The sequence below is a fragment of the Vombatus ursinus genome, unplaced genomic scaffold (assembly GCF_900497805.2).
Source record: "Vombatus ursinus unplaced genomic scaffold, bare-nosed wombat genome assembly UNPS02014774.1, whole genome shotgun sequence".
In the NCBI taxonomy this organism is placed as follows: domain Eukaryota; kingdom Metazoa; phylum Chordata; class Mammalia; order Diprotodontia; family Vombatidae; genus Vombatus; species Vombatus ursinus.
The window spans coordinates 18,957,719-18,981,334 of NW_020954552.1; the positions used below are offsets into that span (position 1 = coordinate 18,957,719).

At 40.5% G+C, this 23,616-nt stretch overlaps 1 protein-coding gene across 1 annotated transcript in view; it reads right to left on the reverse strand.

Moving 5' to 3' along the window:
- The window catches only part of MRPS27 (mitochondrial ribosomal protein S27), a 135,913-nt gene that overhangs the window by 82,252 nt on the left and 30,045 nt on the right, over window positions 1-23,616 (reverse strand). Inside the window, exons 3-4 of the mRNA XM_027864227.1 lie at window positions 16,237-16,307; window positions 11,459-11,517 (exon numbers count right to left, since the gene is read on the reverse strand). Coding sequence (XP_027720028.1) covers window positions 11,459-11,517; window positions 16,237-16,307 — 130 coding nt within the window. The remainder of the gene's footprint in view (window positions 1-11,458; window positions 11,518-16,236; window positions 16,308-23,616) is intronic.

A 23,616-nucleotide genomic window follows, 5' to 3' on the forward strand; every position in this document is an offset into this window, starting at 1 on the left:
TAAGCCTCCTACCACTAACTCTCATTGGAAACCTATTTTTTTAAAAAAACAACTTGTCGATAAAGGAGGGGGGAGGTTTGGTCAGGATTTTATCTGGCTTCCTTCCCTCTACTATTGACAATTTCAAAAGCTAAGAGAATTATTGCCGCAACAGAAAGGGTTCGCTGTAATTGTTGCAGAGATAACTAAATACTGCCAACATCCTTATGAGTTATGCACCTAGATATGTGCTAAATATGATGAGGATGAAACTGTTATGTTCAATGAGGAGAATTAGGCACAGATAAAATGACCATACTGATTTAACAATGCCAATTCTATTTTTTAGTTTCTTTTTCATTTATTGTTAACTTGGCTAACAGGAATCAATAATGACTTGCAGAATTAATAAAACCCACAAATAATCCCATTCCCCTCATTCTAACACCTAATTTCCATCTTCTCTATACTAAGCCCTCTGCCAGAGATGCTAACAACAGGAAACATTGTCAGATTTTAATTTTACTTCCTTTCCTTTTCTGAAGGTGCTAATAACAGTGAGGTGGACAACAGACAGAGGGAACAGGTCTTAGAATAACAACAGTTAGCATTTATGTAGTACTTTAAGGTTTGCAAAGCACTTTACAAATATTATCTCATTTTATTCTCACAACAACCCCAGAGGTTAAGTGACTTGCCCAGGGTCAGCCAGATTTGAATTCAGATCTTCCTGACTCTAAGTCCCGTGCTCTAGAAACTTGCACCTAGTAACCTAGGTAATAACTTGTACCTTGCAACCTAGGTAATAACTGCCAACATTTATAGAGTAAGGTTTGCAAAAAAAAGTGCTTTACAAATATTATCCCATTCAACTCTGACAACAATCCTTATGCTATTATTATTCTCATATTACAGATGAGGAAACTGGGGTAGGCAGAGATTAAGGGCCTTGCCCAGGGTCACACAACTAGTAAGTGTCTGAGGCAGGATTCAAATGCTGGTCTTCCTCACTCATGTCCAACACTGTGCCCAGCAGCTAATAGTGCCTGGCACATGGTAGACCCATTATAAATGCTTACTCAATGAATAAGAAGAATGTTATTGTATTAAAGTTATTAACTGAAGATGGAAAAAAAAATACACCAAGCATGGCAAATACATATTTAAGAGATTAACAAACAATTGCCCCATTTTATCATTTGATCACAAAATGTTATAGCAGGGAGGTACTTCAGAGAAAGACCATTCCATCTTGATCATTTTATGGAGGAGGAGTCTAAGCCCTTAACAAAAGGAGGCAAATATGAAGACAGACAGGACAGAATGCAAATGATGCTCAGCTCAAAAGCTCATTTTGCGAGGTAAGGAATAAGCAGCTGCCTTCTGGACAGGAGATAACTCTAGGTGACAGACTGGAGGAAGGCAGGGAGGAAGAAGAAGGCTTTTCAAAGACAGATGCTCCTGATTAAAGGCCATCTTGGTATATCAGTAAGATCTCAGTCTTCCCCAGTCACAGAGGCTCACGATAAGGGAGGTGGGTGCTGTTGGCAGTAACGCATTTTTTCAGAAGAATATGTAATCTCCTTAAATCCCCTAGGTTTTCCCTGTGTTCAATTAACCTTGTGTCAAGCTATAGTGGGCTCTCCTAGCTCCCTGACAACAGGCAGTTTCATTACGATTAAGTATTTAAGTAACCCTTTCTTGGGTTCTATTATTTTGCTACTCTGGGAAAAGCTGAAGGACCCGGAGGAGCTGATTTTATAACTTTGAGCACAAAAGTTAGGCAGAGTGGCCTAACCCACAAGCCAGCAGACTTGAAGCCAGAGGTTCGGGTTTCTAATTATGGCTTGGGATTGGACTTACAAGGCTCAGTGGAAATTGTTCTATTTCCATAACCTTCCATTTCCCAGACCCACAGGACTGGCTGAGAACTTCAGAAGGGAGAATTAATCAATAAGCTTTTATTAAGTTTCTACTGTGATCCAGGAACCGTGCTAAGGGCTGACTCTTGGGACCCACTAGTGCCTAAGGAAGATCTAACTGGTGTACCCTGGGCAAGGTGGGCTTTTTCTACAGGTCTCTGTTCAGCTACCCCAATATAATTCTTTCAATATAATTCTTTTCTTAATGAAAAGAAAGACAGCATAGCAGAATGGACACAAGGGCTAGCCTTCAAGTCAGAAAGACCTGGGTTCAGGTCTTGCTAGTGACACATACCAGCTGTGTGACCCTAGCCAAATCATTTAACTTCTCAGTGTTACAGTCTAGCTGACTCTCTATATTGGTGGAATGCTCCCTTTTCATTTTACAGATAAGGAAACTGGGGCAGACAGAAGTCGAATGACTTGCCCAGGGTCACACAGCTAGTAAGTATCTGAGACAGGATTTTGACACTGTACCACCTAGTACTCTAATGATTAAGTTATAACATTTGGCCTTCAACAAACTTAAATATAGCAGAGGAAATGAGACATCCATATATGACAATACAAGATGAAATAAGTGTCCACTAAGTATGCTAGACTGGGTGCTTTTTTTTGTTGACTCAGTTTAACAATTCGATTCCATTAAAAAATAGTTGATTAAGTTCCTACTATGAACCAAGCACTGAGTATACAAAGACAAAAATCAAAAGACCCTGACCTTGAGAAGCTTACATTCTGTTTCCACATACATAATGGAACATCATTATTATACTGTTTGGTATAGAACTTCATTGAACACATGTGACTTACCTCTCTATTTCCCTCAATGCTTAGCATAGGGGCACATAGTGGGCATTTAATCAATGTTTGTTGAATGAATAAATGAATGAACGCCTTCACTCAGGAGTTATCAATCTATCCCAAAAACCCTGTCATAGGAATCCTATAGCTACATAGACCCAAGACAAAAGTAGAGAGAATCTCTAATGGATTTATTATAATAAACACTAAGAACATTATAATAATACAGAGAGAGGAAAATGTTTTACTCATATAAGATGTGTGATCACATAGGAAACTCAGGTGAAATGAGTGAATCAAAGCCAAGCAGAGAATATAATCAGAGCCAGGAGATCCTTCCCTCCTCCCCAGCCCTACTCTCATGTACACTTACTGCTTGGCACCCAGGCTCTTCTGGTCCCCACATTTTAAGTGGAGTGGCAATGCATGGATATGTGGTATAAATAAGGCATGAGGCAAGTCATGGATAGGGTGGGTATGCCAAGGACTGTGACAGCTAGTCCTAACTTTCACCACCACGTTGTTATGGGTCCTCAGGTGACTCACAAACCTCCCATAGCCTATTAGTTCCCTTTCTAAAATCTACTCAGCTCTCTGCTAGGGCTGAGAATCAACAAATAAAACTATATGAAGCAAGCACTTTGCAATCTTAAAGTATTTAAAAAAAAAAAGAAAGAAACTATCATTAGGGTCATTTCTCTACCCTTGGGCTCTTACTCTTCCCTTAAAAATACTTGGATATAATGAGAATTGTAATGAGAACAACCCGCTGACAGAAACATTTTAAGATTTCCTTTCCATTTCCACAAAATACAGTCTAGAGGCCTTCAGAGGAGAATGACTCCCACAGAAACGGGTTTGTGTTGCGGCTAGCACTTGGCAAACTTCTCCCCTGCCGCTCTCCCTTTAAACAAGAACACAGTCCATTAGGCCTGGGGTCCATGGTAAGACCTTCCTTCTCTTCCTTGGAATGGAAGGCAGGGATAGTTTTACTTATTGAAAAATGAAGCTATTTCTGCAGGCCCTTCTTTGGCTCTCTGCCAGCTAGCTCCATCAGGCTCCAGGACCATCTGGGCCGCCATCTGCCTGCTGCTGCTAGTGCCCAGCCTTCAGTTTCTAACAGGGTTGCCTGGTATCTGCCAGGTCAGCATTAATGGAGAGCCCGGCCTAAGGCTGTATGGGCTAATGTGGCAGGGAGATACAACGCCAATGCACAATGTCTATTTTTGTTCTGTGGCATGCCATGCTAATGGGTGGCATACTGTGTGCCCTGACAACCAATAGGACTGTGGCCTGATATAAAATAAAACTGATACTGCCCTCCAAGGCACACTGGCCCAAAGTGCTCTGCGACAGTGGCTATTGCATTGTAATAAACAGGTGCCTTTAGTAGCTTACTTTCTATTTTATCTTTTAATCCTCTTAATTTTATTGGTATTTTTTAATTTCTATATCACCTTCATTTGGAGGCAGCTAGGTGGCATAGTGAATAGAACACCAGGCCCAGAGTCAGAAAGATGTGAGTTCAAATAATAGCTATGTGACCCTGAACAAGTCACCCTCTGTCTGCCTCAATTTCCTCATTTATAAAATAGCACCTATCTCACAGGGATATTGTGAGGATCAAATGAGATCATATCAGTAAAGCACTGAGCATAGTGTCTGGCACACAGTAGGTGCTTAATAAGTATTTATTTTCTTTCCTTCTTTCATTTATGAATATATCTCTGTCTGACTAATGAGCCATTCCACATAACAAAGAATAAAAGAAGTTCCACAAAACCAAACAACTCATTAGTTAGTATATGCAATAATTCACACCCATTGTATTCCCCCTAAATGCATGATCTTAACCCAGGGGTGAGACCTGCAGCTTCCAGGCCACATGTGGCCCTTTAGGTATGGCTTTTGAAAAAATCCTTCAGTACTACAAAGGGTTGCACTTGAGGATCTAGAGGGCCACATGGGGCCTTCAAGGCCGCAGGTTCCCCACCCCTGTCTTAACCCTTTCTGAGGCCAGCCCTCATCATTATAATTACTCATTAGCTTACTTCTCATTTTGAAAGAGTCATAGTTTTATCATCAGGTAGGTAATCCTCCATATTTAATGAATTGTCATGGCCAAAAAAATTCATTACCTGCTGGCCAACCTTCCAATAATGTGACCATTCTAATTAAGCTAAGTTGGTACTTGGATGAGAGATATAGTCAGCTGCCAAATGAACCCCTCCCAACATGGTCAGATCCGCCTGAGACTGTCTGTGGGCACATATAGTCTTTGACAACCCAAGGTCAATTCCACATTGCACCAAAGCATCCAAGGAGGGCTTTATTATCACTTTATTTGTTAAAAAGCAGAAAGTTGCTAATTTTTTTAAAAAGATAAGTAAGTAGGAGCAGCTAGGTAGCGCAGTGGATAGATCACTGGCCTTGGAGTCAGGAGGACCTGAGTTCAAATCTGATCTCAAACATGTAACACTCATTAGCTGTGTGACTTTGGGCAAGTCACTAAACCCCAACTGCCTCACCATAAAAAAAAAAAAAAAAGATAAGTAACATGGATGACATATGTGCAAAGACGTATGCCAGGTGTTACCTCTCTCACTGATTCTTCAGGTGACACAATTATACCAAAGTTGAGCCACCAATTCACATTATTGACAACTTGCTCACAAAGGGAGCAAGTTTAATTTTATGCATCTATAAACTGCTGAAATAATCCAAGAGCTCAAATCAAGCATTTTAAAATGAAATTTTCTAACATGAGAGCTCTGGATGAGGACATCATGTGTAAAAAAGAATTTTTATGGCTTGAGACTGAATCCCATTAATGGGGTAACTAAGCACTAATCCTGGAATTATTAAGGCTTGTTCTACACAGTGAAGACCATGAAAATAACTGCTTTTACAGATGCTGCAATTTTATTGGTGGTATACGGTTTTATCTCCTGGAAATGAACAATAAATACATGCCTTAGGGCTTATATCTTCATACACAGAGTGGGAGCATATACTAGTGGAAAGAGTGCTAAACTCAAGAGACTGGGAAGAAATGTCATTCATGCAAACTGATAAGGAAAAACTCCAATTAGCACAAATTACATAGCATAAAATGAATGACTCTCATACTGGCCTTAAAGAGATAAGCTCCCAAAGCTCAGAGTGCGTAAGACAGACTAGGTACTTATGAATAACACATAAACTTTACCAGAAATGTGCCTCAGTTTCTCCAACTGTGTAAAACAGCCACTTATACCTATTTCTTAGAGATGATATAACACAATGGCAGAGAACTTCTTTTCTAATTGTGAGCCAATTATAATGGAAGGCAGTAAAAAAAAAAATCAAAGCACACAAATGTAAAAAAGCAATGCAATTTAAGGCTTCTTGGAAAGAAAGAAAAACACAAGACAGTCTATTAACGTATCTTAAATATTAACATTGAGAATTTTTAAAAATACAACCCATGATAAAATATGTGTGTTTATTTTAATTCTGGATTATGTCCAGTTCTGGGTAAAAGATGAAAAAAGGAAAGACAAAGAATCATACATAATAACATTCAGAAACAAAAAGAATCACATATAAAAAGGGAGATGAAGAAGAAAGAAACACAGGCAGGTAGGGATAGATGGGGACAAAGGAGTGGAGGGAGAAGTAGAATTAGAGAGGATGGGAGGGAGGCAGAATGGAAGGAAGGAAAGAGGGAGGATGAGCGGAAGGAGGGAGAGGGAAGAAAAATCAGCAACCTTACACATTTTACCAGTTCGCTCGCTTGCTCTCTCTCTCTCTCTCTCTCTCACACACACACACACACACACACATACACATATATATACTCTTTTTTAAAATTCATTTTTAAAATTTTGAGTTCCAAAATGAAAGTAAAGAATATGATATGCATTATATATGTGAAGTCGTGAAAAACATAAAATATACATATGCACACACACTCTCTCTCTCTCTCTCTCACACACACACACACACACACACACACACACACACACACACACACACTCCTAGATTTATTTTTAAGAATACATAGCTAGGATTCGTGATAAAGTATCTTCATTACTACTTACAGTTTAGAAGCACAACATTATTAAAATTATCTTTTTTCATTTTTTCAGTGGAGAAAAATCCTAACTATTTTGATCTGCAAAGTGCTCCCCATGTACTCCTTGCATTGCAAACAGTTTGGCAATGGAAAGGACTCTTCTCATCAAGGGAGACAGATTTTTTTTTTAAATTAACAATGAGGGCATCCATTGAAATTTAAATTTACTATACTGTTGTTGTTCAGTTGTGTATGATTCTTTGTGACCTCGGGGACCATACTGTCCATGGGGTTCTCTTGGCATGGATACTGGAGTGGTTTGCCATTTCTTTCTTCAGTGGATTAAGGCATACAGAGGTTAAGTGACTTGCCCAGGGTCATGCAGCTAGTGTCTGAGGCCAGATTTGAACTCAGGTCTGGCTGAATCCAGGCCCAGCGCTCTATCCACCAAGCCACCTAACTGCCTCCTTACTATACCGCCCATTGCTACAAAAAGAACTCATGAATTAAAATCAGTGTAGTTGATTTATGGGAATTGTACTCCCTCAGGATTTAAATTAAAACAAAATGGGTGTGGAATTCACCAAAGTGAGGAAAAAACAGCAAGTCTCATTACTTGCTAAAAAAAAAAACAAATAAAGGGCAAAATAAATCCTTACCATGTCTTTGTTCCGACATGGTCTACTGGACTTGGCTTCCTTCGAGGGAAAACTAAAAGCTCTCCAGTCTAGGACAAAGAGAGAAGAAATGGAAGCATCTAATAAAACATCTACGGAGAACCTTCTGAATTTTAATCTGAGATTATTGGGAGATATTAGAAGGCAGAAAAGACATTAAGTTGGTCAACAAGACAAAAGATTTCAATGAAGAATTAAAAGGAAAGCTTGATGAGAGCTTGGGCATCACATAGATAAAAATAAGCTTATTTATTCTATCCAAATGTTTCTCAAAATAATACAGACCTTACTGCTTAGGGGGAAGAATGCTACTCTTAAGAATTTATGATATTTTCAGGGCACCTAGGTGGCGCAGTGGCTAGAGCACTGGCCCTGGAGTCAGGAGGACCTGAGTTCAAATCCAGTCTCAGACCTCACACTTGACACTTAGTAGCTGTGTGACCCTGGGCAAGTCACTTAACCCCAATTTCCTCGGGGGGGAAGTCATTTGGGGCAGCTAGGTGGTGCAGTGGATAGAGCTCTGGCCTTGGAGTCAGGAGGACCTGAGTTCAAATCCAGTCTCAGACACATGACACTTACTAGGTGTGTCACCCTGGGCAAGTTAGTTAACCCCGACTGCCTCACACAAAAAAAAATAATAATAATAATTTATGATATTTTTCAGCGCCAAGATGGTGGATTAGAGACAGCAACTCAGCTGAACTCTTTCAACATTCCCCTCCAAATAACTTCAAACAACTCCTCAAATCAAATTTTGAAGCAGCAGATCCAACAAAAGGTCAGGGTGAGACATTTTTCTGGCCTGAGAAAACTTAGGAGGTTGGCAGGAGAGGTCTGTGACACTGGGGTGGAGGTCTGGCCAGAGGGCATACAGGGAGAGCAATGTGGTGCAGTGCCGGTGAGGGCAGCAACTTCAGGAGCTCTCAGCCCAGAGACCGTCAAGGGGTCAGACAACTGCTCAGAAAGATTACAGGGGACCCACTGCTGGCAGAGTACAGCTGGTGCTGATTGGCCACTCTATTGCCTATACACAATTCTAGATCACACCTCCAGGACAGACAGGAGCACTAGCAAGGTGGCTGAAGGAGAGCAGGAGACCTGGTCATAGTTCCAGGGTCAAGAGGAATACTAGAACTTGTGGCTATAGGGAAGCAGGGGCCAAGACCAGAGCACACATCAGGAAAGCCGTGATCACACCTCTCCCAGGATAATACCACCTTGGAAGCACCGAAAACGTGCAGACCCTCAGAACTAGCTTGGAAAGCAGCAGCACAAAAAAGCGTGAAGCTTGGCACAGTGCCTCCCTTTCCCCAGGTGAACAGAGGCCAACTTTAATATAAAGTTCAAAGTCAGCAAATAGGCTGGAAAAATAAGCATACAAAAAAAGAACTCGACTATAAAGAGATACTATGGTGGAAGGGAAGACAAAGACATTCAGAAGAAAACAACAGTGTGAAAAAAGCTACAAGGAAAGCCTCAAAGGAAAATGCTAGTTGGACACAAGTCCTGAAAAAGTTAAAGAAAAAAATAAGAGTTGTAAAGACCTATAATTTCACCAGTATAGAGAGCTCCCATTGAGGAAATGCCTTCCACCAATTATTAGTCTTAAAGAGTTACCAGAAGTATTGAGAGGTCAGTCACTTGCCCAGGGTCACACGGTCAGTATGTGTCAGTGGTAGGAAATAACCTAGTCTGTTCTGGCTCTGAGGTCAACTCTGTACATGTTTAATGCCTCTTTACTATCTTGGATATGAGTTTTATCAGAGATATTTGATGCAAATTTTTTTCCCCCACTTGACAATTCCTTTTTTCATCCTGACTTCATTGATTTTTGTTGGCTCCTCATTTTTACTTACTGCTAAATTAGGGTCTGATTGCTCTCTGTCATCCTTGAATGCATTGTGGTTTTGGCATTAGGCTGTAACCTCTCTTTTCTATTACTGCTCTCCTTCATTTCTTACCCTTGACTATCTGTCCTTTCCTAGTTTTATTCTGCCCATGAAGAATCTTCAAATTATATTTTCCCCACATACTGATTTAACCATCCCACTGTGTCCCATTCTAAATTACATGTTCAAGGGAATTGACCTCATGGTGCTCTATGAACAGTCATCCCTTAGAACTCATAATCATATGAAACCTTCTTTTTCCCAGTATAACTTATCACTTCTCTTCTCTATTTTTGTCTATCTGAACATCTAAATTCATACTCCAGAGGACTCAACTGAATTAATCACCAAACATTTATTAAGTGTTTATGATTACTCAGCTACTGTGCTAGGCACTAGGCAGCTCTGGCTCTCAGGGAGTTTATACTCTAACAATGAACATCAGACACACAATCAAACAAGACGTTGCACATGAAGGCACTTTGTAAACAGCAGGGTGCTACAAAAATATGTTATCACCATTGCTGTGTGATTGTGAATCTAAGCAACTGATGGTGGTTCTGAGTTAAGGAAAAAATAAAGTACTGTTTCCATGACAACTCACATATCAGTCACGGATCAAATACTGGCATCATCACATGACTGGCTTAAATTATTTTCATTGTTTGTTCAGACAAAAGGTAGGCCTGGGGATTGAGTACTGGAGTTAGAAAGACCTGGATTTAAATCTGGCCTCAGACTCCTAATAGCTGAGTGACCCCTGGGCAAGTCACTTAATTAACCTCTACCTGCCTCATTTTCTTCAACTGTAAAACAGGGATAATAAAAGCAGCTACCTCTCAAGGCTGTTGTGAGGACCAAATGAGATAATATTTGTAGAGCACTTTGCAAACCTTACAACTCTATGTGTTCTTCTTCTTATTATCATCTGTAAAATGGATAATAACAATATTAAAATATAATAATAATGTATAATAGCGCCTATCCCTCAGGGTTGATATAAGGATCAAATGAGATGTTTGTAAAGTACTTGGCAAACCTTAAAATTCTATATATCTGCTAACTGTTATTACAAAATAAACATCTTATCACTAATGCTACTTAAATTTTCTTTGATTAAGCAGCAAATTATTTTAATATAATTTAAGAACTGGGACTTACTCATTTAAAAAGTCAGATATAAAGCAGGTTTGGAGAAGATGGAAAAGATGTTACATGTATAGCCGTGACAGAAAGTAAAGAGAACATATTTTTTTACCTGCTACAATTGTATTCGTTCATCCATTTTATGTCTCCACATCAGTCACATTGTTCAATACAATCTTAAATGTCCTCCACTATGTCTGGGGCAAAGGATGGTGTTACACCATAGCCTAGCATGTTATCAAGCACAGAAAATTACCAGTCCCAAAACAAGCCTGCCACGCCCTCACTCTGGCCTCAGCAAGGGCTATAAAGATGACATTTAGGTAAATGGATGCACAGATGAACCAAAGTAACCTCAGAAGGCAATAAACCAAATGACTTCTCTACCAAGAGAATGGCACTGTTTATTTTGTTTCCACACAGAATCTCTTTTAGTCTAACTGGATACAAACTGTCTGGGAAGAAACACCTTAAAAAATTCCATCAGAATAAGACAGAGGCCAACTCCTAAGCATCTTTTAGTGTCTTTGCACAGTTTCTTTAGCATCCTCGCCTGAATCATTGCCTATAAATATTATTGTGTATATCATAGCTCTATTATAAAGGATAATAATCTAACCAGGTACATAAGCCTTAGTAATCCAGGGTCCAAAAATGAAAATAATGATTGAGTTTAACAAAAAGGATAGTAAATGAGCTTAATCTGCTGACTTCCTTTCCTGTGAAGATGACAGCCCAGCATTCTCTTTTCTCCTTATGTGGCAAGGTAGGATTCACTTTAAATATATTTTTTATAGCTAAAGAAATTGAGGAATGAAATAGCTAAAAGGCTATGCTGGGAGACAGGGAGGGCCTTTCCCTCAACACAGCAGTTAGCAGAGCTCTTCAAAGCACTAACATCACTTGACAGAGCACCAATGGCTTAGGGCCAGTCGAGATGCATAGTCAGTTCAGGTGTATGAATGCAGGAAATAGAAAACTTACTTGTAAAGGTAATATTCAGCATGGTCTACCTCTTCTCGGGATGAAATGTTGTCCACGAACTGAGAGAGAAAAAAAGGAAACTTCAGTTAAGGACAGATTGACATTTGCCTTAAAGATACAGCCTCATCAAAGGTCAATAGTGGTATTGGAAAAGCTCCGACCCCATAGATCTCAGTGGCTTATCCCTGAAAATAGTGGATTTTTTTTTTTTTTTGGGGCAGGGGCAACAGGGGGGTGGGAAGAGGCAATCAGGATTAAGTGACCTGTTCAGAACCACACTGCTAGTAAGTATCTGAGGTTGGATTTGAACTTAGGTCCTTCAAACTCCAAGGCCAGTGTTTTAGCTACTGCGCCACCTAGCTGTCCCTGGATTTTTTAAAAAAATGATTTTCCCCTATAAGTTTTATTGAGAAGCAATGTGGTATAATGGGCAGAGCACCAGCTTTGGAGTCAAGAAGCCCTCCCTCTGACACATACTGGCTGTGGGACCCTGGGCAGAGTCACAGAAACTTTCAGGGCACCAGGAAACTCTCTAAGCCTATGTAAGCGGCAGAGCAGTTGTCCATGTGCACTGGTAAAGGGACTCTTCGCACCAAGCATTTTCTACTCCAAAAGAAGCATAGATCTAGACCACTGGACCAAAAAAAAAAAAAAAAAAAGAAAAGAAAAAGTTTATTGATGTGTTTAGTTTTAACATTACTGTCATTTCTGGTTATATCACAGCAATCCTGGAATTAAACCCTCATTTGTAACAAAAGCAACAACAAAACAGTTAAGCAAAAACCACCAATACCAATGACTACATCTGATAATATCTGTCCTGGTAGTAAAAGCCTGACCCCAGAAGCATGACTCGTTATCTGTTCTCTAGGACCATCCTTGGTTTTTCAGTTATAATTGCTAGCATTTACATAGTGCTTCTAAGTTTTGCAACGTGAGGAATTACAAAAATTGTCTCATGTGGTCCTCACAGCAACCCTAGAAAGTAGCCCTATTTTACAGAAGAGGAAACTGAGGCAAACAGAGTAATTAAGTGACTCACCCAGGGTCCCACAGATAGTACCTGAAGTTGGATTTGAACTCAGGTCTTCCCAGGTCCACTGCTCTATCCACTTTGACACCTAGATTCCTCAGCGTTCAGCTTTCTTTTAGTGATTTTTTCATTTATATAATTGTAGTCAATGTGTATATTGTTTTCTTGGTTCTGCTTATTTTGCTTTGTATCAGTTCATGTAATGAATCAGGGCATAACACTGGAAGCATTCAAGTTACAAAAAGGTGTGAGTAGATTAGGTTCTACAGCTAGGTGGCACAGTGAACAGAGCGCAGGGCCTGGAGTCAGGAAGATCTGGGTTCAAATCTGGCCTCGACACTTACTGACTGTGTGACCCTGGGCAAGTGACTTCACCCTGTTTGCCTCAGTTCCCTCATCTGTAAACTGAGCTGGAGAAGGAAATGGCGAACCACTCCAGTATCTTTGCCAAAAAAACCCCAAATAGAGGTCATGAAGAGTTGGACATGACTGAAAAAGACTTAGCAACGATTACGTTCTATTGACCTACTAGCTCATGGTTGTTACCTAATTAGGTTTAAAAACTTTTTAGCAAATAAACAAAAAACAAACAAAAAAATCCCACCCTGGGATCAGAAGGGCCTCCTAGGCTGCTTTGTCAAAGCCCTGTTAAATACTCTGGCATGAATTCCTAGAAAGGGACATAGGGCAATAGGACCAGGGTCAGGAAGAGATGCTCATGAAAATATTATGAAAGCCAGAAAGAGCCAGAGGTTGGGAGGTGGGTGGGTGGGGAGGGGACAGTCTTCCCACTAGGACCAGGATCTCCATGGACGAAGTTAGAATGACTTAACTCTGCTTTTCTTTCCCTTCCAACAACTGGCAAGCGATGACTAGATGGTCCCTCAAATCCCCTCTTGTCTCTAAGATTGAATATACTGTTTCCCAGCTAGAATAAGAATCCACAGGGGGCAGAAAGGAGAAAAGTACAAATGGATAACACTTTTCCACTTTTCCTTCTTCTAGATCGGGGTTCTTAACCTTTGTTGTATCACCAACTCCTTTGGCAATCTGGGGACACTTCTGAACCCGTTCTCAGAAGAATGTTTTTAAATGAATCAAATAAAATACATAGGATTACAAAGGAAACCAATTATATTGAAATATGGTTATCAAAATATGTTTTTAAAAAACAAGTTTCCAGCCCCAGGTTAAAAGCTCCTGTTCTATTCTGCACCTGTATGGAAGGTTTTACTTTTGCAAAGTGCTCTCCCATCTAGCATCTCCTTGTGAGAGGTATCATAATCTCCCTTTACCAGGGAAGAATGTGAAGCCCAGAAAGACTCAGTGATTCCTAAGGTTACACAGCAAGATCACAGCACAGATGAAACTAGACCCAGGGTCTCTGGATTCCTACTCAGGTGCTCTTTCAATCTGATTCAATTTAGCAAACATTTAGGAAGCACTTACTACTAATTCAAGGCTACCAGCTGGTAGGTAATGGCTCTCCAAAGACAGAAACAAAACAATCCCTACTCTTAAGGAGATTACATTCTAGGTAGGAATTACACCACATACACAGATAAGCAAATACAAGGTAATTTGAAGAGGGAGACAGTACTAATAACTAAGTGGATCAGGTAGAAAGAGAGCCTAAGTGGAGCCTTGAAGGAAGCTGGGATATTGAACGGAAGGAAGGAGGAGAAAGGGAATTCTAGGAATGAAAGTCTGGCCGGGGAGGGTGAGAAGCCCCCAGCAGCCCTTTAAGAGGTTAAGTTGAAGACAAGTTATGAAGGGCTTTAAAGGCCAAGCAGAAGAGCTTGCATTTTATCCTGGAGGCAACGAAGGAGGCTCTGAAGGTTTTTGAGCTAGAAAGTGTCAAAAGTTAGACTTGTTTTAGGAATACTAACTTGACAGCTAGGTGGTTCAATGGGTAGAGAGCACTGGGCCTAGAGTCAGGAAGACCTGAGCTTAAATCCAACCTCAGACACTTACTAGCTGTGTGACCCCTGACAAGTCATTTAACCTCTGTCTGCCTCAGTCTCCTCAACTGTAAAATGGGATAATAATAGTAACTACCTCCCAGGATTGTTGTGAGGCTCAAATGACATAAAATTTGTAAAGCACTTAGCACAGTGTCTGGCACATCATAGGTGCTTTAAAAAAAAAAGTCATTTTTCAGTTGTGCCCAATTCTCCGTGACTCCATTTGGGGTTTTCTTGGCAAACATAGCCAAGTGGTTTGCTATTTCCTTCCCCGGCTCATTTTACAGTCTGAGACTGGATTTGAACTCAGGAAGATGAGTTCCTCACTCCAGGTCTGGTGCTCTATCAACTCTGCCTCCTAGCTTGATAAATGCTTATTCCCTCCCTCCTCCACCCTCACTCCCTTTCCCTTTGGAAGATGGCTGAGAGGGAAAAGACTGAAATAGATTATTTTTCACCAAGTTATTCTGAGTAATTTATGAACACAAATATTCACTTTTAAAGATCTTTCCACCTACAAAAAGTATTATTATTTTTTTTTCCTAAGGAGTATAAACAATTTTTAAAAAGCCCACGTTTTATAAGGAGCAACATATCAGAGTTCAGGAAAATTTTTAAAAGAATAAATCAGGACATGACCGCCATTCCTCTTAGGAATGACTCTCAGTGATAACCTAAAAAAAATGTGAATATTCTATGTCATAAGATTTAGAGCTGTTAGGATCACCTAGTAAAATTCTCTCATTTTATAAATGAGAAAACAGAACCTAAGAGAGGTTAAGGAACTTGCCCAAGGTCACATACATAAGTGGTAAGTAACAGGCTCTGAATCCAAGCTCTCTGATTCCAAATCTAGCAAACTCTCTATAATGGTTCTCCTACATCTTTTTGTTTATTTAATTAGGTTTTTTAGATTGGAATTGGGATTTCACTGTTATAGAGACCTCCCAGTGAGAAACTTCTCCTAACAATGCTCACTAGCATTTTCTCAGCAGTTTGTAGATTTGTCAGGGTCACTGAGAAATTAAGGGACTTGAAGCTAGGGGGTGCAGTGGATAAAGAGCCAGGCCTGGAGTCAGGAAGACTTGAGTTCAGATCTGGCCTCAGACACTTACTAGCCATGTGACCCTGGGCAAGTCACTTCACCCTGTTTGCCTCAGTTTCCTCATCTGTAAAATGAGCTGGAGAAGGAAATGGCAAACCACTCCAGTGTCTCCAGGGTCACAGAGAGTCAGACATGACTGAACAATGACTGAACAAAGCCAGGATCATACAGTTTGTATATATCAGAGGCAGGACTCCTCATGCCTGCAAAGTCAGCTCTTTAGCCACCCACTCCAGGCTGTTTCTCCTTCTCTCCCCATAGCTGTTTCCTTGGCAAAGATACTGGAGCAGTTTGTCATTTCCTTCTCCAGCTCATTTTCCAGATAAGGAAACTGAGGCAAACAGGGTAAAATGATTTGCCCAGGGTCATATAGCTAGCAAGTCTGAGGCCTGATTTAAATCCAGTTCTTACTGACTGGAGGCCCAGTGATCTATCTACCATACCACCTGTTTGGATATAGCTGTTTGCATCTTGTATATTCAATTAATCAGATTAAGCTCTTGAAAACAGAGAAAGCTTTTTGCCTTTCTTTGTATCTTCAGAATTAAAAAGTTCCCAGAACATAGTAGGTGCCAAATAACTGTTTAATGTCTTGTATTTTAAGGACCTATATTGCCCATCATTTACACTGAGTCATTTAAATAAGGAATATATTTTAAATTTTAAAACATCCTACCCGTGAAATTGTCAAAGAACTGACAGGCAGTTTTTTCTCATATGTTCTATCCATTAAGGAGGCCAGGTCAGCTGTGAAAACAAAAAAATTCAATTTAGTTCAGACATTAGTGTCCAATAATATTACTGACATTTATGCACTCTCTTAAAGCTTGCAAAACCCTTCCCATACATTATTTCATGTGATACACCCTTTGAGGTGGATGTTATTATCCTCATTTTGCTGATGAGAGAACAGAGACTAAGAGGTAACTTAACCCAGGCTCACACAGCTAATAAGTACCTGAGGCCAGAGCTCTATTCCTGACTCCAGGCCCAATGCTCTAACCACTGCACCACCCATCTGGTACCAAACTGTTAACAGGATGAATGCTAAAAATACATGAATTATATTCTGTGGGCAGTGGGGGGGCCACTGAAGAGTTTGGAGCAAGGGAGTTATAAGAACATAGTACACACAAAGAAGGTAAATGTGGAATGTGCCTGGCACACATTAGGTACTTAATAAATGTTTATTGATTAATTGACTAGGGAGAAGGGGAAGAGAGTGGAGGTGAGAAGACCTATTAGGGAGTATAAAAGAACTAATATTTATCAGCTTTCCCTGAAGCAACTTCTTTCTATCTATATACTACATGCCCAGGCCTCCTCTCCTCTTATCCTCTTTCCATGAGGATTAGCCTTGTCTAAAAAAAAAAGGCAAAGCTGGGTGAGTGGGCATGGAGGGAGAGGGCACTGGTTCTGGCTTTTTCTATGCTGCTTCTGGATCACCCGAATGCAAAAAAAAAAAAGTCTTCCCTCTGCTTTCTGAAGACCATACAAGTCCCCAGGTCCTTCACCATATCTTGCCTGGATGACCAGACATGTTTCCATGGAGATGGAGGATGAGGGCAAGGAGACACATCCAGAGTAGCCTAGTACCTGTATACTTGTTACATATTCTTGCTGTGTTAGGGCAGAGTAAACCTCTTTGTGCTAATGGTTCAATGGCTTCCAAGTGCCTTATTTCCTCCCTATGTGGAACCTGAACTAAGGGAGAGCTGGCATTCGAGCTGCCTCCAATAGGAAGCCACAGTAGTATTCCAAGCACAGAGTTATTAGAGACTGTAAGACGTTAGCTGAGGTGGGAAGGGAAACGAGATCCTTAGGAGGCAAAACTGGGAGGGCTTAGAAACTTAATCGATATGGGAGGAGAGAAAGGTAATACAGAGGCTTCAGACATGGGCAATTGGTACTCCTGAGAAAAACAATGAAATCAGCAGGAACAGGGTTGGGGGAAACATTTGGTTTCAGACATGTTTAGTTTGAGCTCCGAGAAGAACATGCAGATGAAAACAGGCACCTTGTAGACAGATGGACATGTGGGCCTGGATCTTCAGAGATTTGGTAGCCATTTGGATAGAGAAGATCCCTGAAGTTGTGGGAGGGAATGAGTAGCCAAGGGAAAGGTGGTAAATCATGATGAGGATGATGGCAGATTAAAAAAAAAAAAAGCAGTGCTTTAAAGTTGGCTTTATGTTCATTATCTCTGCAACCCTATGAGGATGTCGTGGTATCATTTTCCCCAAAGGACAAATGAGGAAACTGAAGCCCAGAGAGATTAAGTAACTTGCCCATGATCACACAGCTGATGAGTATGAGAGAAATGATTTGAAACCAGGTCTTCCTGATTCCAAATAGAGAAGAGTTCTCGAGACCGAACCTTGTCAAGGTTTGGAAAGAGGAAAAGGAGCCAACCAAGGAAACAGAGAACAGGCCATTAGAAAAGTTGGGGAAGAAACAGGACAATGTGGTGTCTCTGAAGCCAGTGGAGGTGAGAATATCCGGAAGAAGAAGGTCAGTACCTAATGCTGCATGGCTAAGGCAAATGAGAACTAAAAAAAACAAACCAAAACAAAAAAACAACCTTCAAGGGATTTGGCAATTAAGAGGCTAACATTTGAGAGAATAATTTCAGCAGAAAGATGGGGAATGACGTCAGATAACAAGGAAATGAGGAAGAAGTAGATGATGATGAAGTTGACGTATCAGGTCCAGAATATCTTTTCAAAAAGTCTGACTCTGATGGGGAAAGAAGAGACGAATCAGTAGCTGAATGGGACAGAAAGACTTTGGTGGAATCGGGGAAACCCGAGCATGTTTGCAGACAAATAGCAAAGAACCAATGGAGAGAAAGAGACTGGAGATACATGTGAGAGAGAGGATGACGGCTGAAGCAAGGTCAGGAAGGGGAAGAAGGATGTAGGAGCACAGACGCATAGTAACACCACTGATAGGAAGAGGCCAATACTAGGAACACCCTAGAGACAGGAATAAGGATGGGAAGTGATGCTGAAAAGTTATGAGCAGATCAGGGCGGGCAGAGGGAGCTAACATGAAATGGCCTCAATCAACACATTAAAATAGAAGGTTAAGTTATCTGGTCTAATATCACTGGATTTTTTGTTGCTGTTGTTCAACCATTTTTCAGCCATGTCCAACTCTTCGGTGACCCTATCTGGGGTTTTTTTTGGCAAAGACACTGGAGTAGTTTGCCATTTCTTTCTCCCAGCTCATTTTACAGATGAGGAAATTGAGGCAAACAGGGTTAAATGACTGACCCAAGGTCACACAGCTGCTAAGTGTCTGAGGCTAGATGTTTAAAAGAAGAAGAAAAAGATTTTGAATATGCGAGAGAAAAAAGGGGGAAAAGCATGTAGTAAACACTACTATGTGCCAGGGACCATCTAAGGACTTTAGAACACTATCTTATTTGATCCTCACGACAACCTTAAGAGGTAGAGGCTATTGTTATCCTCATTTTGCAATTGAGGAAACTGAGGCAGAAGTCAAATGCTGTGCTCAGGGCCACAGAGTGTTCTGAGAAACTCACATTTGAACTCAGATCTCCCTGATTCCAGGCCCACCACCTCTATGAGTCTGGCAAAGTGGAAACTGAGATAACTCAGAGAGTAGATTAGGATTACAGAGAAGCATGAGGGCCTAGGTAAGGTTCTAAGTCAGAAAAGAACCTTGGTTAAACATGTATTTTTTAAAAAAAAATCAGTATGACAGGAAACATAGACCAAGTGGCAAGGTGGCAAGGAATATCATGAAATAATATATCCTACAAATTGTAACCCAAGACTTTACTTTAAAACAACAACAGCAACAATATTTTCTTTTAGGAAAAGAGGGAATAGGGAAATTAATCAGAGACTTTTGAAGGGGGTTATTCATAAGACTAAGTGTTATTAAAAATGTTCTTTATATTCATCTTAAAATAATATCAACACTCCTCCCGCCCCAATCAGCTGCAGAAACACATGGATATTTTCTTCTGGTTTTCAACTTGGTTAGAAAAGCAAGAGAAAAGGAATTTCACACAGGAGTCAGCGCCAATGTGTTTGGCAGGCAGAAGGAGCGGGGGGGAGGTGGGGTAGCAAAGGGGGAAAGCTAGAGTTAACTGAATCAGAGTGTGTGATGGTGACTGAGTGAAATAAGGGTGGAAAGGTGGATTTCATGCTAACGTCCTCCCAATCCTATTCTGGAGATTCTACAGGAGTTCTATAGGATGAAATAGCCAAAAGTGAGAGAGAAGTTTCACATTTAAATGTTAAATTACCCTGAATGCTGGAGAGGTGTAGAAGGAATTAACTTTTCTTGTGACTCTTTTAATACTCAAGTATTAAATTATTTCAAAGGCAAATAAATCCATAAAACCTGAATATGAATAAGTTAATGCCAATTAGCATGGCTAAATTTGGGCACTCATCTATTAATGAGGTTAGAATGCTAAGTAGAGGAAACAAGGTCTTTAAGATGACTTTCAAAACAATGGTCCTCATTTTAGAGTGATATGAAATATATAGGGGGAATCATTCATATTTGCTCAAGGAATATGGACCTAAAAGGGTTAGGATAGCACAGGAATCTGCTGTCTCTGAATAAAGCAGCAAATGGACCACTGGAAATGTTCAGGAAATGAAAAGTATGAAGAACATTGTGGATTTGGTGGGCTTGTCGGATCACCCTGTAAAGTAACTCAAGGTACCATTTCAATTTGTACCAAGGGCAACCTTCAGCCAAGTGGAACTAACTTTCTCCTTAGATAGCTAACAGCTGCAGGATCAGATGAAGAGCATTAGCATAATGCAAGTCAGAGCAAGGTTTGCCTCTAAATATAGTCTGGAACCAATCATCTCATGTTACAGTGCTGGGTATGATGAATAAGGCGTGGAACTGAAGATAGTATAAGAGCAGCTGCCACACTCAAAGGCCAGTCCAGCACCACTGGCTGTGGGCCCCTGACTCAAGCATTTCTGGTCATGATTCCAGATGTCAATGAGCTGCCAGTGGTCACTAAAGTCTGGTTTGCAGTGCTAGTAGTATGTGGCATGGCAAAAAGTGTTGGATTTGGAATCAGACTATCTGGGTTTGCATCCTTATTTAACCTCTCTGGGCTCGTCTCCTCATCTGTAAAACGAGGGGTTTGCACTTGATGACTTTTATGGTCCCTTTGAAGTCAAAATCTATGATCCTACCACCTTAGTTACTTTATCATTATTTGGTTCATCAGACACACACGTACCCCAACGCTATAACTGATGAATGTTGTTCAGCCATATCCAACTCTTTGTGACCCTGTGGGCCACAATATGCCAGGCCCTTCTATCCTCCACCAGATTAACTTTCAAAGTCGATCCAAGTTCATGTTGGTTGCCCCTATGACACTATCTATCCATCTCATCCTCTGCCATCCCCTTTTACTTTTGCCTTCAATCTTTCCCAACATTAGGGTCTTTTCCAACAAGTTCCATCTTCTCATTATGTGGTCAATGTATTTAAGCTTCAGCTTCAGTATTTGACCTTCCAGTGAATAGCATGAATTAATTTCTTTAAGTATTGACTGCTTTGTTCTCCCTACTGTCCAAGGGACTCTCAAAAATCTCCTCCAGCACCACAATTAGACATCATTGAAAGCATCAGTTCTGTGGTGCTTGACTTTCCTTACTGTCCAGCTCTCAGTCATACATACAATTGATGAATGGAGGCCAGCAAAAGCCAAAGAGAAAAACTGAATTGGCATTTTTAACCCTGATAAAACCTGAAACTTTTAGTGACTATCTGTTCACAAGAATTCAGGTAACTGTGCCAAGAAACATCAGTCAGCATATCAATGCCTTCTTATTTGGGGAAACCAAAGCTAATGGTGAAGATTCAGCAAATACTTACCAGGTTCCAGAACAGTGCTAGGTAAGAAAGGAGAGTTACAGGATATGGCTTTGTGGACCAAGACACAGTTCATGAGTGGGGAGACAAGACTTACACATAATTTAACAATCAGAGGAAAAGACAGAAAATGGCTGTATGCCATATTAAATGGTAGAGAAAATTAGTTCTGTTGGAGGTCAGAGAGGGAGCATAATCATTATTCCTGTGTAAAAGTGTAGTTAAAAGGGCTAAGACCCATGCCCAACAGTCCTCCCTAAGGTGAGAGCTCCCCAAGGTTGTGTCTTCAACCACCTTCTCTCTCTCCTCCCTCTTCCGTGGCAATCTCACTGACTCCCATGGCTTCATTTATCACCTCGGCTCAGAAGAACAAGTCAACAACTCAGCCCTTAGGTCCTATAGAGAAACCTCTCTCTCTAATAACCTGAAGGACATCTCCACCTCAACTTCCACACATCCCAAACAAAGTGAATTTTCTTTTCCTCAAAAATGGCTGCTTCTTCTGACTTCACTCTTTCTGTCAACGACACTGTCATTCACCCAATCTTCCATGTTGGAGACCTTGGCTTTACTGTGATCTTCAACCTTCCTCATCTCTTACAGCCAACCAGTCCACAAGCCCTGCTGACTCCACCTCTTCAATGTCACGTCCATCCCTTCCTCTCTATGCCTGCTGACGCTGCTCCAGCACATCCTCTCATCCCGAACATCACAGACTACTTATAAAAGCCTCTCCTCCTAACAGGTCTCTCTACCTCACCCCTACCACCAACCCCTTCCAAACCAATCTTCATAACAAAGCCAGAATACTTAACCGTACCCAGATATCTGGTCAGAGCATTTCTCTGCTCAAAACTCTCTAAAACAGGGATTCTTATCCAGGGGTTCATGATATTTTCAAAAAAATTTTGTTAACTATTCCAATATAATTGATTTTTTTTTAATAATCCAGCACTTAGCACTGTTCCTGGAACATAGCAGATACTTAATATATTTTTATTGATTGATTAATCCTACGTCTTTTATTTTATGCATTTAAAAACATTACTCTGAGAAGGGGTCCAGAGGCTCCACCAGAATGGCAAAGGAGTGACAGAGATAAGGTAAAGAACTCCTGCTAAGGCTTCTTTGGCCTTTCAAGGTCTTCCTCAATATGGTGGTCCTTTATCTGTCTAACCCTATCTCATTTTACTTCCTTCCATGTTATGTCAGGTTCTTGCCAAACTGGACTACTTACCATCCAACCTCTGTATATACTCTGACTGTTCTCATCTCTCTACCTTCACTCACGATTTTTCCTTTGTTGGACTGCTTCTGCTATCCCCCCTCATCTTTTAAATTACTCTTGGCATTGTAAAGTCCAAATCAAATGCTATCTCCTTCATGGAGTTTCCCTAATTTCAGGCCCACCTCACCCAAGACCTCTTGGATCTCATCACTTTGTCTGTCCTTCTCTCATATTCTTATACGGTTTTTTTTTTAATTATAGTGAGTATAGCACTATATCCTCCCCACCCCCCAATGGCCTGTAAACTTCATGAAGACGGGGGGACGTCTTATGTCAAGCTTGCATCTCCTCTGGTGCTTAGCACAGCAAGTTGTACACAGCAGATTCTTAATAAATGTGTATTCACACAAGGCGTATATACTAGATGTCCCAAATAGCTGTAAACTATTAAAGTTTAAAAGCTCATTAGGACTTTTGAGAGACTGTATATAGAGTAATCCACTAAACACTACCAAGTGTTAAAGCTGAAGGAAATATACTAACTGGAAAAAAAAATCATGCTCAAATAAATAGTTGTCTATGGTCCACTCTAAGATTCTGAAGACTTCCCATTGGAAATGGAAATCCTCTTTGTCATCACCAAGGCTTTAATGACGACTTTTTAAAAAAAGTTCCTTGTACGGTGAATCTCTGGGACAAAACCGTGATATGGAAGGTCAGCAAAGGGGGGAGGGCTGCTGGAAGCACCAGAAACTACAGAGAATTATTTAATAATTTCTTATCTCTCTAATGCCTATGTATTTGTGAAACACGGTTTCTCACTCAGCTAATATATATATGTTTAGAAGGCAAGGGCCATGGAGGCCCTAAATATTTAAATTCCTAAATATCTCATTCAACTGCCTCATTTTACAGAGGAAGAAATTGAGGCCCAAAGAGAAG